Genomic DNA, 17,311 nt, shown 5'->3' on the forward strand with positions numbered 1-17,311 from the left:
GTTCTCTGATAGGAGCTAGGGTGGAGTCATGCCAGAGGATGGATTACAAAAGCAGTCAGGTGAGGGTCGGCTGGTCTCTAGAGATGAACACATGGAAACAGGTAAGCAGACAAACTCTATTGCAAAACCATGACATCTATCTTGCTAAGATGATTGCTGGGTGCCAGCCTTTGTCTGCAACCAGAGCATGTGAAAGAAAAAAGGAAGTGGCAGCACTGACCAGCATTCAAATATTGGTTTTATTTCAAATTCATTAAAAATGAGGACACCGCCTGCACACACACCTCATGTGGCTTCAGCAAACATGTTTCACATACCTGTGCTTAGTCATTGTGCATTTGAGCATTTTTCTTTCAATCCAGCGATGTTCATGAGAGTTGAAGCTCTTTCAGCTCTCTTACTCCTCATTAGCTTAGAGAAAGAAGTGGGAGCCATTGACTCCTGCTGCTGTCAATTATGGCCAGTAACGAGGGGGCATGGGTGGGGCCAAGATCAGGAGCGAGCATTCATGAGTGCCCCCATAGAAAGTGGTTTGCTATAGGGGCACTCAGCGGGGAGCAGGATCCAGGAGCACTGGCAGGGGACCCCGAGAAGAGGAGGATTGTGTCTACTCTGTGCAAAACCATTGCACAGAGCAGATGAGTATAATATATTTGTTATTTTAAATAACAAAAAAAACTGAACATTTAGTATCACTTTAAGGTATGATAATTTATAACCCAGAAGGTTATAGTGAGGAGGGGCTAAAGAATCAATGGAGTGTTTTTTTTTTCCTTTAGTCCCTCCTCACCATAATCAACTGGATTATACTTGCTATATAGGGCTATGTAAAAGAGATATGTACATTACATTTACTGTGTACAAAAATGCTTTTCCTGGTGCCTCCATGGCAGCATACCTGTGACAAGCTCCGCCTTGGCTCCTCCCTCAGGACTAGTGAATATTATAAAAGAAATCGTTAGCACAGCCCCAGCATTCTCCTTTTTTTCCTCATACCTCATGGCAGTGAATCCTGGTCGGCGTCCTTACCTTCTGCATTCGGCAGCTTCCGTCCGGGTTCAAGCCTCTCCCGGACGCAGTTCCTTCTCTTGGGCAGCTAAACGCGCTTATAAGGTTGGAAGTCCCTTCTGTAGTATCTTTTGGGACAAGCAGTTTGTCTCTTAAGTAAGAGCTTTATCTGCAAGTTGATCAGGCACCAGCTCGTTCATGGTAACAGAGGCAGCAGCTATTTCTACATTTCTTTTTTTCCCTCCTTCTTTCCTTCCCCTTTTAGGTTTTACATCTTTGTCTTTTTCTCTCTCTCCCCTTCATCCTTTCTCTTTCTTCTTCCCTCTCTGTCTTCCCCTCCTCAACTTTCCATTTCTGTCTTTCTTTTGACCTCTCATTTTTCTTTTATTTTTCGTTGCTGCTTTTAGAGGAAAAACCCCTCTCCTAGCCCCTGCCATTGTTAGCTCCGTAGGAGCCGCGCGTGCTCAGCCCCGGCACTTTATTGGCCCCCTCGGCGTTCCCCGCGGTGCTCTGCGCATGCGCCGGCGGTGCGAGGCTTCCGGGTTTCCGTTCCGCCGGTCGGCGCATGCGCAGTAGTTCCCGGGGGCCGCCGCGGCCATTTTGGATAAGGGCATGGTGACAACTATGCCATTAAAACATTAAGGACAGGATAGAGGCGTGCCCTGCCTCTCCTGTTTCACTATTTATCTCCCTGTCGGCCTCAGTGGGACACCTGTGGCTGCAGGGAGTACTGCGTCTGAGAGCTCCAGGGAGCAAATACCCATTCCTTTTAGGTAAAATAAATAAATAAATAAATGTAAAAAAAAAAGAAAAGGGGGAGCGATTAATTAAATAATTTAAGATAAATATATTAAATTATTATATAAACAAAATTAATAAAAATTATTTAAATAGATGTTCATCTGGGTTTAAAAAAAAGACAAAAGTAGAGAACCCATTATTTATAGAGGTAATTTCACTTTTACCAAGTCAAGACATGGTGGGTTGATCTTTCTTCTCTAAAACTCTTTTCTTAGCTGCTGCTTCTGCTAATCCGTCTAGTATGAGCCATTTGCCGCCCGCACAAGATCCTACTCTACACCTGAGGTAAGGACCTACGTCCAGGTAAGTCGATACACTTTTTCAAAAAATGGATAAAAGAGTGCACTGTGGCTGGTACTTTTATGTATTTCAGTCCTGTATGCCAGAAGACGTCTAAGAAGACCTCAAGGCAACATGGAGACGATGATGACTCTCATCACAGCAGGTCATCCAGGGGAAAGCATCGGCCCAAAAGCGCCGTCATTCATGCTCCCCGAGACTTAGATCTCCAAGATGTCAGCCCGGTGGGGCTACCCCACTTCCAGACAAACTGATCTGTCGAAATTGCATCAGGGACTATGCAGCGGACAGAGACTCTGAAAGTCTCCAAGTGGCGGACCTACTTAAGAAAGCAGTAAATGATTCCCCTGCAGAATTGGTAGCTACAATGCCGACGCAGCCAGCATCTCCTCCTCAGGAGCAAACGGCTGAGGCTCCCATTCCCGGGCCGTCCACAAGTGGAATTTTCTTGTCCGACCCTTGCATCTTCCTCTAAAAACATCAGGAAGAGAATGCCATCTCAGTGGAATCATCTGATGACCTAGATGCCTCTGGCTTTGCTTTCGCCATGGTACAGCTTTCTGTACAGGCAGTTAAAAAAGAGATCGGCTGGGAAGAGACCAACACAGAGGTTAAAAGTCTAAATCGTACTTCCCCTTTCTCAAATGCCAGATATCCTTTTTCCCTCTCATGGACGAGATCAGGGATGTTATTGAAGAAGAGTGGAAAAAGACAGAGAAAAGATTCTCCATTAATCAGTTGGGAACGTTATACCCTCTCTGAGGCTAGTTCCGCAATGCTGGAGGGTTCTCCAGTGGTCGATGCAGCAGTGGTAAGGTTGGCAAAGAATGTCACGTTGCTCCTGGAAGACTCATCGTCTTTAAGGTCCCACTGGACAGGAGGATGGATCTCGATCCAAAAAGGCTTACCAGATGGCAGGCAACGCCTGTAAATCTGTGATAGCTCTGACATCAGTGTCAAATGCACTACGTGTCTGGATTAATAATATAGATTCGGCAGGCCAACAGGAAATCCCAAAGGAGGATGTAATCAAGGCCTTGGATGAGCTGAAGCTCTCAGCAGACTTTATTGGTGAAGCCGCCATTGATTCAATTCGTTGCTCCGCAAGGGCAATGCTCTTGGAAAAGCACACAGTCTACGTTCCTCAAGACCTGAAGGCAGAGACCAGTGCCTACCCCACAGGATTCCACTAAATCCTTTGGACGCCAGGCCAGCCCAAGCTATGGGGGCCAGGTTAAAACACTTCTCAAAGATCTGGGAACAAAAGTGCAGGGATCCTTGGGTAGTCTCCACAGTCAAATACAGCCATTTCTGGTTGTCCCTAGACAAATCTCCCAAGGACTTCTTCTCCCCGAAAAGGGTGTCAAGGTTCCCTCCAAATAAAAAAAAAAAAAAAGAGTGGAGGCACTACAGCGATTTCTTCTCTCCTTGCAAGAACAGCAAGCAGTAGTCCCAGTGCCTCCATCAGAGAGTTTTTCGGGTTGTTACTCCTGTATTCTAGTCCCCAAGAGAAATGGAGGGTGGAGACCTGTGATAGGCCTAAAGAGACTAAACCCCTTTATCTTCCTAGAAAAATTCAAAATGGAGTAACTACAGATGATTATTCATGTAGTCCAACCAGGGGACTGGTTATTGTCAATAGGCTTGCAGGACGCTTACCTGCGTATACCCATACTCCAGTTCCAGAAGTATCTGAGATCCATTTGGCCTCGGCACGTCGCCAACAGTCTTCACAAAGACCCTGATTGCCATCATAACCCCTCTGAGGGAATTGGGGCCTCAGGTATGCCATTACTTGGACGACACTCTACTCCTGGCGGAGGATCCAGCCCAGTTAGGGGAACACAGGAACATTCTTTTGACAACTCTAGCAGAATTCGGATGGAAGATAAACCAGGAGAAAAGTCACCTTTCTCCAACCTAGGAGATGGTTTATTTGGGTGCTCTGTTCAATAAAAGGAACAGAACAGTGGCTCCCCCACCTCAGAAGGTGACATCCATTATTCAACAAATGAAGAAAGTGAGTATGAGATCCTACCTGACAGCCTCAAACTGTTTGGGCCTGATAGGCCAGATGTCGTCATGTATCCCTATGGTCCCCTGGGCCCATTAGCATTTGAGACATTTCCAGCTGGAGTTCTTGAGACTGTGGAACAGGCGGTATCTATCCCAAACCATACACTTGACGACCTTGATGCTCAGGAGTCTACGTTGGTGGATGAAGAAACAGACACTTCTGATTCCGCGCCCATTAGGGCATGTCGACTGGATCACAATTACTACCGATGCCAGTGCAGCAGGTTGGGGAGCACACTTCAACCAGATTTCAGTGCAGGGAAGACGGTCCTTCCATACAGCAGGCTTGGTGTCAAATGTCCTGGAGGTCAAGAATGGCCTACCTTGCAATTCTATCCCTAGAGTTCAAGATTACAGGGAAACTAGTTCTCCTCCAAATGAACAACAGGGCTGCAGTATCTTATGTACACCGGCAAAGGGGGACACACAGCAGGTCCCTCTTGAAGGAGGTGGAACCCATAATTCTCTGTGCAGAAAGGAATCTAAAGGACCTGAGGGCAGTCTATCTGCCCGGTCATCTCAACTCGAGGGCCAACAGCCTTTTCCACAGGTTCATTGATGCCAACGAATGGTCTCTACACCCGGAGATTTTGACTGGATAGTGAACTAGTGGGGTCCCCTCGAGCTAGGCCTATTTGCAACAGCATTCAATACCAAACTCCCAAGGTTCATTTCAGGGCTTCCTCACCCCCAGGCGGAGACAATAGATGCCCTCTCAGCCCCCTGGGCATGCAACCGGGCCTATGCCTTCCCTCCACGGCCTCTCATTCCAAGATTCTTGTCAAGACTTATGACGGAAACCACGACGGTCATAGCGGTCATACCGTACCGGCCAATTCCCCACAGCAATGTATCTGAGTACCCGGCCTCCAGTCAAGGTTACAATAATACCTCTTCTCCTGTCGCAAGGATGTCATACCCATCCAGGCCCCCGCAGGCTGGACCTTCACATCTGGCAGCTGAAAGAGAAAGGTTCCAATCCCTAGGGTGTTCCAATAAAGTGATCGCAACCTTGCTCAAGGCAAGAAAACCACCCACAAACGGCATATACGATAAAGTGTGGAACAAGTTCAGGGCCTTCATGCTTGGCAGAAGCTGTGATCCAGGTTCCCCATCATCCTCTCAAATTCCTGAGTTTTTGCAGGCAGGCCTAGACCTAGGCCTTGTAAGAGGTACACTAAAGGTACAGGTATCAGCGATTTCAGCAGCAACCAGTAGAAGATGGGCCGAGGATCCTTTAATAATCCAGTTCTTCAAAGCTGTCAAAAAGATCCGACCGCCAACAAAACAATCCTTTCCCACTTGGGACCTTGCTATCATCCTTATCGTCCTTAGCCAATCCACCTTTCTGCCCCTTCGGAGTCAGCATCACTCTGGAATCTAACCTTGAAGCTAGCCTTCCTGATAGCTATAACCTCTGGCAGACGGGTTTCAAAGCCCCAAGCTTTAGGAACAGATCAAATTCACATGATATTCTATCCGGTCAGAGTAGAACTCAGAACAGTGCGAGGATTTATTCCCAAGGTTGCATCATCCTTGAACATGTCGGAACCTTGGGCACTCCCAACATTTTCTGAACAGGACTCTGGCTCTTTTCATGAGCTGGACATTGCCTCCACTTTGAGATGCTATCTTCAGGGGATCCATCAGGCTGTTTATAATTCCCTGGGATAAAAAAAAAAAAAAAAAAACAAAAAAAAAAAAAACAAAGACAAGGAGGCATCAGCAAGAACGATTGACTCATGGATCGTTAAACTCATCCACAAGGGGTACAAGACAAATGGGCTGGAACCCCCTTCGGCGGTCAGGGCGCACTCCACCAGAGCGGTTTCTGCCTCTTGGGTGGTAAGAGCGAATGTGTCAATTGAAACTATTTGTAGGGCAGCGACTTGGTCGTCCCAACATACGTTCCGAAACATTACAGGGTGGACCCAGGGGCTCTCTCATCAGTGGAGTTTGGCATATAGGCAGTCACATCAGCTTTTGCTTCTTATAAATAATAATTTCTTTAAAATAAACTTCTAAGCATCATCCCACCCATCTTTAGCTAGTTATTTGTCACAGGTATGCTGCCATGGAGGCACCAGGAAAACAGAAAATTGTACCATACTTACCGTAATTTTCTTTTCCTGGTGCCTATCCATGGCAGCATACAATCCCACCCTCGGTATTCTATATTACGGAGAATGCTGGGGCTGTGCTAACGATTTCTTTTATAATATTCACTAGTCCTGAGGGAGGAGCCAAGGCGGAGCTTGTCACAGGTATGCTGCCATGGATAGGCACCAGGAAAAGAAAATTACGGTAAGTATGGTACAATTTTCTGTTTTTGTGAAATGCAACTAAGAAGTAAACTTTTCCCTATAACAAAATGTTTCTCTTGTAAACACCGCAGCAGGGAACGCAAGATAAAACATAACAATACAAAATTGAATACCAGCATTTATTAACTGCATCATTAAGGAAGAACAGCAGCACCATTTCTCAATAGGTATAAAATCTGGCAGTAAACATGGATAGTGATTGAAATTGTACTTGTTTTTTTTTTTTGCATTTTCAGGTAATACACAAATTAACAGTGGAAAGTATGTAACATGTTCTTCTTGTTAACGTCTGTCATCATGGAACTCATTCTATATATCCTGGAACTCTTCTAATATTATTATATTCTAATGTATCAGTAAGTCATTTTTATAATACATAGGTGTTTCTAATTACTACTAAAGTGATGATGTCAATGAAAGGCAATATTACAGGTGATGGCATCACCCAGAACCATTTATACAGATAATATTTACAGCGATTTATACATATATTAATTTTACTTGTACATTATTTAGTAATCAAACAAAGCCCTCTGTATGTGGTAGAAGGTGGATATCTTTTTGACAGAGGTGGATATCTTGTTGAGCTGAATTGTGCTTAAAAACCAAACATAAAAAAAAAACTGTGCTTTGATTTGGTGAATAAAAACACTCAGCCTCCTTATTTTCACCTCTGATGTTCCTACAAAAGTGGATCATCATACCAGTGTCCTGCAAGTGTCATTGCCCCACCCCTACGAGAACCAATTGTATCCATGATATTATCAGTAATAGTGATTCAGGTGGTTTTCAAAATACTGAAGGTAGCATGAATGAAACTGAAGATCCAATTGTGGAAGACCAGAAATGTTTAAAAAGTGTAAAAGGATGCTGAGGGCATTTTCACCACATTTTCATTGTTGAGTTAAATTTTATTACAATACATTATGGGTGAAATGGATATATACTATGTGACATATTTACTCACTTAATTCCCAAAGAGTAACAACATTTATTTTAAACTTCCTCCTGTTTGCTAAGTGAGTGCATAGAATCTTTTTCTGTTTTTTTTTTCCCGTGTGCACAGGGTACAGACACACAGGCACACTCACATCAATTATACAGTGTTCATCTGTATTGAGAACAGCACATGATTCAAAATTTTAATGATATAAAAACAATCATTGAAGACATTCACCCTAACATCTGAGAACTATTCCATATATTGTCCTTTTACATATTTTTTTTTTTGCTGGGAACCTCTCACTTTAGATTATATCTGAAACACAATGCACATTGAGTATATCACCATATATATAAACACACAGATTAACACCGAGGCATTGAACTAATTCATGCTTTCCGTTTTCAAAGATTGTTACACCGATTTAAAAACATGTTTTATATTATATAAAGTGAACAGTCTTTATTGGAACATGGATATTCACGTAGACAAAGCCCTGACAGATAAAAAGTTTCTTTATCAAAGGAGGTGGTAGCTTTAATCTTCACTAGAGTACAAATTCCACCTAAGAGGATTGAGTAGAAGCAGCATTTGTCTGTTCAGTCTTTGTCAAGTCTTTCTGCCACTCCTCCGAATCTTCACAAAGCTTTCGTCTCCAATCCATTAGCTCTTGTAATGCAGCACTCTCATTCTCAGACAACCTTAACTGATGAATAACCTGGAGAAGAAAAATCCAGTTTAGCTTTTTACTTAACCAAGTCTACATTGTTAATACATCTGTATTTAATCTGAGAAGATTGAATAGTTAAAGTTCCAAGAAGAAAACAGACCAGACAACTTTACACTTTGTGAGTGTTGACTGTTCTTCCCCCTATGTTAAATTCTTTGTTGGCTTTAGTTGTACCCAAATATATGAAAGGCTTGTTGCTTGAGCTTACACTCATGTCTATGGTCATCAGCAACACGGTCATAAGTCTTTCAAGAAATTATTCTATTTTCCTCAAAGACAAAAATTGGCAGGGGTGTCTGCTTGCTCCTCCTAGCCATAACAGATGTATTTGTGATTTTCTAAACCTTTAGACCTTTCAGGAATGTTAGTCTGCATAAATAAATCTTAACATATTGCAATATATAGAAAACAGTATAATTAATTAATCCACAGTTCATGAGCTAAAGATGCATTCTTTTTCTAGGTTGAGATGTGGTCATCAGCTTTCTCCAGTCAAGCAGAAGAAATTGCTCTATCTACTCTTCACTGGTATAAGACTGCAACATAGTAACTTTGTATTAAGTGATGAGGATAGGCAGCAGTTGGAGCTGATCTCTTTGAGATGTGAACACAACAAAGAACTGCGCAAGCATCAGGATTTACATGATAGTGTAATTTCTGAGCCAACATCTCTTTGCAGGAAGTAGAGGGTGACTTTAGATAATGCCTGAACAATAATTTTTCTGTCTTTCTGGTGTGAAAAAAATAAATAAAGTCATTGTCAGGGGAGAGCTGTGATCTCTGTGAATGGTAATAAATACCTGGAAGTGTTATACTTATATAATATTTAGCATGCATGTTTATAACATCGTATCCCATCCATTGCATTCATTTTTTAAGATCGTCCATTTTTAAGATTTTTTTTGCAGTATACAGCTAACTTAACTCTCCCCAAATTGCTCAGCAGTAAGGATGATAGGAATAATTTCATTTAATTACAGATTTTGACAGGTGCAAAATTTCACCAAAACCCAAACCCATACATTTGCTCACTCAGCTGCTTATGTAAAATTTGCTCCCATAATGTTTAGTAGTTGTTTAAGGTCAATTGCTCTCTTGAAAAAAAAAAACACCACAACATAGCATACTTTTATCTAACTAATTGACTGCAATGCATTTGCCCAAAATGGCAGAGTAGGGGAAACGAAAACTCTTGATTCTTGCTCAACGCTACTACAGTTTCATTTTACAGCATGTGCACACTGTGTTCCGTCAAATGGAATGGAAATGGAAATGAGGGATTGCTGATCAATAGCTACTTGGGCAAAAAGCTCAGAGAGGCTTTAACCAGTTTCTATTTTGTAAGGTATCTTTATTTTACTACATTAATGTCCTAAACCATTAAATGTGAGTGGCCTGTGTGATTATTATAGCAGGCATTTAATATTGTTTCATGCATGGATGAGTTGCAGTAAGTTTCAGGCCTCATTCCAACTGGGAATTATGGCCAGAATTGGCGCTATTCTTCCAGTGACTGCAAATGACACTAAAATTATGGAAAAATGTGTGGCACATATCTGGGTGCTCTATGTTCCTTAAAGGCACCCCAAATGTGGTGCATTTTGCCGTGATTGTTGCTTGGCAGAAGCATGCAGCAATCGTGGAAAATTACACAAATCTTGTATCCCCAAAAAGGTGCAGGAGCTTCTTTTTGCGCATAGGGAAGCTCATTCAAGTGAATAGGCTGCTCTGTAAGCGACATATGGAAATAAGTGTAAATCGCCCACACAAAATCATTAGCAGGAATGCGCATTCCTACTACACAAAGTGTGAATAGGGTTTTAAAGAAGCACTGCTTGATTAATATTGTATATGCATCTTTAGGCTTCTTGCACGCAATCACAAGAAGCCATACAGTGTTGGAGTATAAACAGGTAGTGTAAGGGATCCATACAGTAGGTGTAGTGTTTAACCTTCCATTGCATTGAATTCCAAGGTTGCACGGCCATGTACATTACCAAGTTCATGAAAGTGTTGGTGTAGGTCATCATATAGCAGTGTATTCATTGGAATGGGAGGCTGTTTGCTGCACCATAGCTGCCATATGCCAGCTGTTTACACTCCATGCATGTTGCACTCTGTCTTGCGGCCATGTGCAGTCCATACACTATTGTGAACATCTCTCTTCATATTTTAACTACTATGAAAAAATAGATCTGTCATTCATAATGAATGAGGAGCCAGTACACGCTGATCATTTCTATGCATTTGTATACAGCACAAATTCTGATGCACAGTATGTAATGTTTGTACACAATGTGCTATTCTGAATAAATAAAAATCAATTGTAACTTCTAGCTTGAAGAAGACAAGAGAACAGCATGACTCTGTTTAAATTAATACAATCATTAATTACAATATATTGTTTTACAGCCAAAACGTGATACAGACACAAAGCCCTTTATATCCTAAAATATGCAAGAACTAATTGTAAGTGGTGAAAAACACGAAACAAAATAAGTATATTGCCTTTCATGGAAACATATGGTTTTACATTTTAAGTTCCAGAACACTTTTAAAATTTTCTTCCATCAACATGCACATTTGGATTGGTTATATACTGTATATAATTGATGGCTATGAAGGAATTGAAAACAGGAGGTTTTGCCTAACACTAGCTTATCCTAAAAAGACATGCTTAACTTGCCCCTTCAAGGGAAACTTACAGTTTCTTTGAAAGGGGGCACCCCCACCCACGGATACTTACATTGCTCTGTCTTCTTCTTCTGTTACAGCTGGAAACAATAATCAGTGCTTGGGTCTAGGAACCATCTGCAAAGCCCTAGCACTGTCATCTGACAGAGGAAACACTGTGACTTTTATTGCTGGCTGTGACAGGTGAAGAAATGTGGTTGGTGCACTGGCAAGGTGAGTATCTCTTGGTCAGGATGGAGATGGGGGGACTTTCCAAAGACACCCTGAATGTTTGATTTGACAGTGTCTTAATAAAATTTCAGGCCAAAATAATACCAACATAACTCCAACAGGGACTGTAGCTTATTCCCCAACAAACTGGTCAGCTAGGGATATTTGGTTTACTGCAGGGGCCTACAGATATGGGAATAATGATCTAATCTAGGCAAACTGCCTCTGCCGACTTGCCTTCTTATACAGCATCCTGGTACCATTTCTTTCCCATGTAAGTGATGCATACGCATCTGGCCATCCACATAATGTAAAAGAAAATGTGATTCATCAGACCAGGCCACCTTCTTCCAATGCTCCATAGTCCAGTTCTGATGTTCATGTGACCATTGTAGAAGCTTTTAGCTGTGGACATGGGTCACCATGGGCTTTACAGCCCCATACACAACAAACTGCAATGCCCATTTTCTTGTTCTGCTTTCACCACATCAACTTCATGGACAACAAGTTCACCTACTGCCTGATATATCTCACAAATTTTCAGATGTCATTGTAACTAGATACCTTTACCTGTCAGTGGTCATAATGTTATGGCTGATCGGTGTATTTATATAGCACCAACAGTTTGTGCAGCACTTTACAACATGAGGGCAGACAGTACACTTACAATAAAAATAAATACAGGAGGGATCAGAGGGCCCTGCTCGTTAGAGCTTACACTCTAGAAGATTAATGCTCTCCTTGCCTGGCCTGTCAGTTTAGGTGGACGGCCATGTCTTGATAGGTTTTCAGTTGTGCCATACTCCATTTTCAGATGATGGATTGAACAGTGCTCCGTGAGATGTTGGGACAATTTTTTTAAAGGGTTTCACAGAACAGCTGTATTTATACTGAGAATAGATTATACACAGGTGGACTCTATTTACTAATTAGGTGACCTGTGAAGGCCATTAGATTTTAGTTAGGGGTATCAGAGTAAAGGGGGCTGAATACAAATGCACGCCACATTTTTCAGATATTTATTTGTAAAAAAAATTGATCAAATTATCTTTCCACTTCACAATTATGTGCCACTTTGTGTTGGTCTATTACATAAAATCCCAATAAAATACATTAAGTGCTAGTTCACACCAGACGCAGTTCCGTTCAGTTCCGTTCAGTTCCGTGTGCTTTTTTTCTGCACTAAAAATGCATGCACAGTGTTTTCCATGTATTCCAATGGCTCTAGTTTACACCATGCAGTCAGTTTCCGCTGCAGAAACGGACCGGAAACTGACCGAAAACTGACTGCATGGTGTGAACTAGAGCCATTGGAATACATGGAAACCACTGTGCATGCATTTTGTGCAGAAAAAAAGCACACAAAACTGAACGGAACTGTGTCTGTTGTGAACTGGCCATAACATTTTTGGTTGTAACATGACAAAATGTGGCAAATTTCAAGCGGTGAATACTTTTTCAAGGCACTGTAATATAAACCACTAAGGGCCAATTCACACCAGATGCAGTTCTGTGCAGTTCCATTTTTTCTGCACCAATACAGTCAGTTTTCTGGTGCAGAAACTGACCAGAAACTGACTGCATGGTGTGAACTAGAGCCATTGCAATACATGGAAAACACACTATGCAGTCAGTTTCTGGTAAGTTTCCAGTCAGTTTCTGGTTTAGAAACTGACTGGAAACTGACCAGAACTGACTGTATTGGTGCAGAAAAAACAGAACTGCAAGGAACTGCATCTGGTGTGAACTGGCCCTAAGGCTGGATTCACACCTATGCATTTTTTGTGCTTTTTGCATTTTGCAGATTTGCACTACAGAACGTGTTCCATAGGAAATCATGTTAAATGGACTGTAGTGCAAATCTGCAAAATACGAAAAGCACAAAAAATGCATAGGTGTGTATCCAGCCTAATAGAGAATTAAACAAGACTTTGTTATATTGTTTTGGTCTCATATCCTCATTTTTATTGTCAATGAATACATTTGAAAAACTAACATTTTCTTAAAGAAGACAGGCAGAAACTTTCAGCTGCTTTTTCTAGACTGAATTAAACAAACCATATGTTCCTAATCATGCTTAGATATCACGATTAGATTGAATTCTATTACAATAATTAAGCACGTATAAAATAAACTTAAGAGAATGGCTCTATAGAGAGTTATTTCATGCTCTAAAGAATGTGCCTGAAGATATATGGTTGTCTTCCAGGCTCCCATCAGTACTATAAATATAATGAATGTTTTATCGACTATTTTGGCAGTACAGATACACAGTGGGCAATTTATTTATTTTGTCATGCTGTAGTTTCTATCCATATCTCATGTAGCTATTTGTAAAAATAAGTGGCTGCTCCAAGCCACTTCTTAAGTTACAGGGAAGAAGAAGGAAGGAAGATGCCCCAGCATTTATTTCCACATTGGAACACAAACACCTCAAATTCAATCACCATGGAATGTGAAGATGTTGATTGTCCAAATACAAGAGGTGTGAACATCATAGAACCACAGTGTTCCAGCTAAATAATTATTGGCATGGGTTGTTTTAAATTGTTGTTAAATCGCAAAGGTAGAACTGTTAAACAGTATTATATGTAGAAGGCAGATGGTGTTGGAAGCTCTCACCCCTGCTCAGGAATGATTGTTCCAGTGAGATGTAAATGGCTTCTTTCATTTGTCTTGTTAACTTGATGCCCTCTCTGTCAATAGTTTTTACCTCACTGTCCTAGAAAGACTGTCCTTAAAGTGGACCTTCCTCCCCTGAGTGACTTAAAGTTTCAGCACTCCTACCTCCTCTGCAATGTAAAATGGTGATTAAAGTTTAATATTTTTGCTTTGCTACTCTTTTATGTGTTTCTTAGTAGCATTGTCCCTTACCACCATTCTTGCCTACATGAGAATGGAGTGTCCCTGCTCCAACAGCTTCCTGGGATTAGCCAATCACATATGCTAGGAGGCTTTGGAAGTAAGGAATCATAGTGACTGATAGGCAGAGTTGGTGGGTCAGATGCTTAAACCCAGAGGGGGAAGCCAGATCAAGACAACCGAGGAGGGCCAAGATGGCAGTGTGGGACTCAGGGCTGTGACACCAGAGCAGCAGATCACAGCAAGGCAATATTGTATCCACTGAGCAAGAGGGGGTTAAAAATAAAAAAATGCAGGATGGGGGGTGAAGTTTCTCTTTAAGATGTAGTGGACTGTTGAGTCCTGGCCTGTGGAATTTGCAGCTGATTGTGACTAACTACTGCTAGCTTTTCTTTTGTCTGTTAATTGCAGCCTGAGTTACTGAGACTGTAAACAAAAGGATTTTTTTCAACAGTTAAAAAAAGAGAAAAACATTTGAAAAGAAACCTAAAGTTCTACCAGCTGACTGAATAAAAGGCTATGTAGTATTTTTATGCAATAATTCTTATTTACCTGGATAAAAAAAAATTATAATAATTTTATTTCTAGTTCCCATCTTAACAAATAAATACAATTATGTACAAACCAATTATATATATATATATATATATATATATATATATATATATATATATATATATATATATATTCACACACACAAACATACATATATATATATATATATATATATATATATATATATATATATATATATATATATATATATATATTCACACACACACACACACACACATACATACATACATACATACATATATATATATAGATATATATATATGTTAGAAGGCCAGTATGGTGGCCTGAATTTATGGGAGGAGCCCGGAGGAGTAATAGATCAGCCCGTTCAGCTGTGTTCCTTATCAGCCAGTATGGTGGCCGGAATTTATGGGAGGAGCCCGGAGGGGTATTTAATCAGCCCATTCTGCTGTGTTCCTTGTCGGTTCCTGTGTGCAATAGTTGCTACGTCACAGATCTAGGGCCGACTATTCAAGACCGTTCGATAAAGTGAGTGCAGTGTTCGTGAGTTCCGTCTTCATTGGAGTCCTGTCTTCGTCCCCGTGTTACAGTCTGTTTTTGCCGTTGTGAGCGTTTGTGTATTTGTCTGAGTCGCAATACTCGAAAACTTGCCGGTGTCATGCAACGCATCTGGTCCGGCTGTCGCAGGTAGGGCTTCGGCTCCCATTTCTCATTTCATGTTATTTCATGTCACTAAACTGTGATGCGTTGAACTCACGTACCACTCACTGAAATGTCACCTTCGTATTTTTCCGATATTGTTTCACGCATCCGTTACCTCTAAACATTTGTGCTCCTTGCTTCTCGAAAGAAGTCGTGGTCACCCGTTCGTGACACCACATCGAGCATTTCATTTCACAAACCCGCTATACTGACCAAATCACTGGTCTCTACTAAAACGTCCGAATCGTTCGGATCATTTAGAAAATTCCCAATCAGATGTTCTAAGTTCTAATTAACCGGCTCATTTCAATTATTTCAATCACTTCATTTCATTTCATTTCATTCTTCTCGAAAGAAGTCGTGGTCACTCGTTCATGACACCACATCGAGCATTTCATTTTCAAACCTTCCGCATACCGACCAAATCACGGATCTCTACGTCCGAATCGTTCGGATCATTTCGAAAATTCCCAAACAGACGTTCTAAGTTCTAACTAACCGGAGAATTTCAATCATTTCGATCATTTCAATCATTTCAATCATTTCGATCATTTCAATCATTTTCGATCATTTCAATCATTTCGATCATTTCAATAATTTTCGATCATTTCAATCATTTCATTTCATTTCGGTCACGAGTCGCGCTCCGATTCGAATCTAGTCGCATCTCCGATGCACCGATTCGCTCCAGTGTGCCCCAGTTGTCGGCCTCATTTCAATACATGCTCCAGAGACAGAATCATTCGCAGGTTCAGCCACAGTTTTCGATTCTTGTCTTTGTCATGGCATATCATTTCTGGTCACCTATCACGCCCCGTTACGAATCCAGTCGCATTATACCGATGCACCGATTCGCCTCGGTACGCCCAGTTGTTTGGCCTCATTTCTATACATGCTCCAGAGACGGATTCTTTACTGAATCGGTGGGCCAGACGTTGATTCCGGTCTCTGTCATGGTGTGTCACTTATTACGCTCCGATTCGAATCCTGTCGCAGTTATATGCACCGATTCGTTCCGGTGGGCCCAGCTGCTTCGCCTCATTTCAGTACATGCTCCAGAGACAGGGTTCACTGTTGATTCTTGAGCGCAGCCGTTGATCCCTGTCTTTGTCATGGGTATCATTTAGTTTCACCTATCACGCTCCGACATGAATAGTCACGCCTGTGCACTAATTCATCTCGGCGTGCCCCAGGACAGGCCTCATTTCAGTACATGCTCCAGAGAACAGTGTCACTGTAGATTCTTGAACGCAGCCGTTGATCCCTGTCTTTGTCATGGGTATCATTTCGTTTCACCTATCACGCTCCGACACGAATAGTCACGCCTATGCTCTAATTCGTCTTGGCGTGCCCCAGGACTGGCCTCATTTCAGCACATGCTCCAGAGAACAGGGTCACTGTCGATTCTTGAGCGCAGCCGTTGATCCCTGTCTTTGTCATGGGTATCATTTCGTTTCACCTATCACGCTCCGACACGAATAGTCATGCCTATGTTCTAATTCGTCTCGGCGTGCCCCAGGACTGGCCTCATTTCAGTACATGCTCCAGAGTCCGTTTCGTGCTCAGTCGCAAAGTTACGGCATGGCGATTCAGGCCTCTATCATGGCGGATTCACTCATTTCACTCATTTCACTGTCACCTCCTGCACCTCGGTTCAAACCCAGTTGTTTTACAAATTCGGGTTCTAGCCAAGGGCCGTGCTCATTTGGCCTCATTTCACTAATTGCCTCATTTCAGTACATGCTCCAGAGTCCGGCTCGCTGTCAGTTGCGCCGGCGACACGACCGAGCTGCGCCTCTGCCATGGCAGGTTCTCATCAAAGGCAACATTTCGTTTATGTTTGTTCGTCTCATTTCATTTCATTTCATTTCATTTAAAAAAAAAAAAAAAAGGGAAAAGGAAAAAAAATAATAATAATAGAAAAGAGAAAAAAAGGGGAAAAAGAAAGGAAAAAAAAAATAAAAAATATAGGAAAAAAAAATATAGAAGAAAAAAAAAAAAAAAACATTTCATTGTGTTTGTTTGTCTCATTTCATTTCATTTCATTTGATTTCGTTTCATTTCAAAGCTCACCACTCCCATTGGAGTCACCATTTGGCCAGTTGTCTGTGACAGGTATGGAGT

General features: G+C 41.7%; 1 protein-coding gene across 3 annotated transcripts in view; it reads right to left on the minus strand.

The window, feature by feature from the left end:
• Positions 1 to 6,614: 6,614 nt before the first annotated feature.
• The window catches only part of MYO16 (myosin XVI), a 555,564-nt gene continuing 544,867 nt past the window's right edge, over positions 6,615 to 17,311 (minus strand). For all 3 annotated transcript variants that reach the window (XM_077482903.1, XM_077482902.1, XM_077482901.1), the window contains exon 35: positions 6,615 to 8,170. In XM_077482903.1, the coding sequence (XP_077339029.1) occupies positions 8,018 to 8,170 (153 nt within the window). In that variant the 3' untranslated portion in view covers positions 6,615 to 8,017. The remainder of the gene's footprint in view (positions 8,171 to 17,311) is intronic.

Source organism: Lithobates pipiens, unplaced genomic scaffold (genome assembly GCF_037356315.1).
Source record: "Lithobates pipiens isolate NorthernLeopardFrog02 unplaced genomic scaffold, aLitPip1_a1.2 Scaffold_16, whole genome shotgun sequence".
In the NCBI taxonomy this organism is placed as follows: domain Eukaryota; kingdom Metazoa; phylum Chordata; class Amphibia; order Anura; family Ranidae; genus Lithobates; species Lithobates pipiens.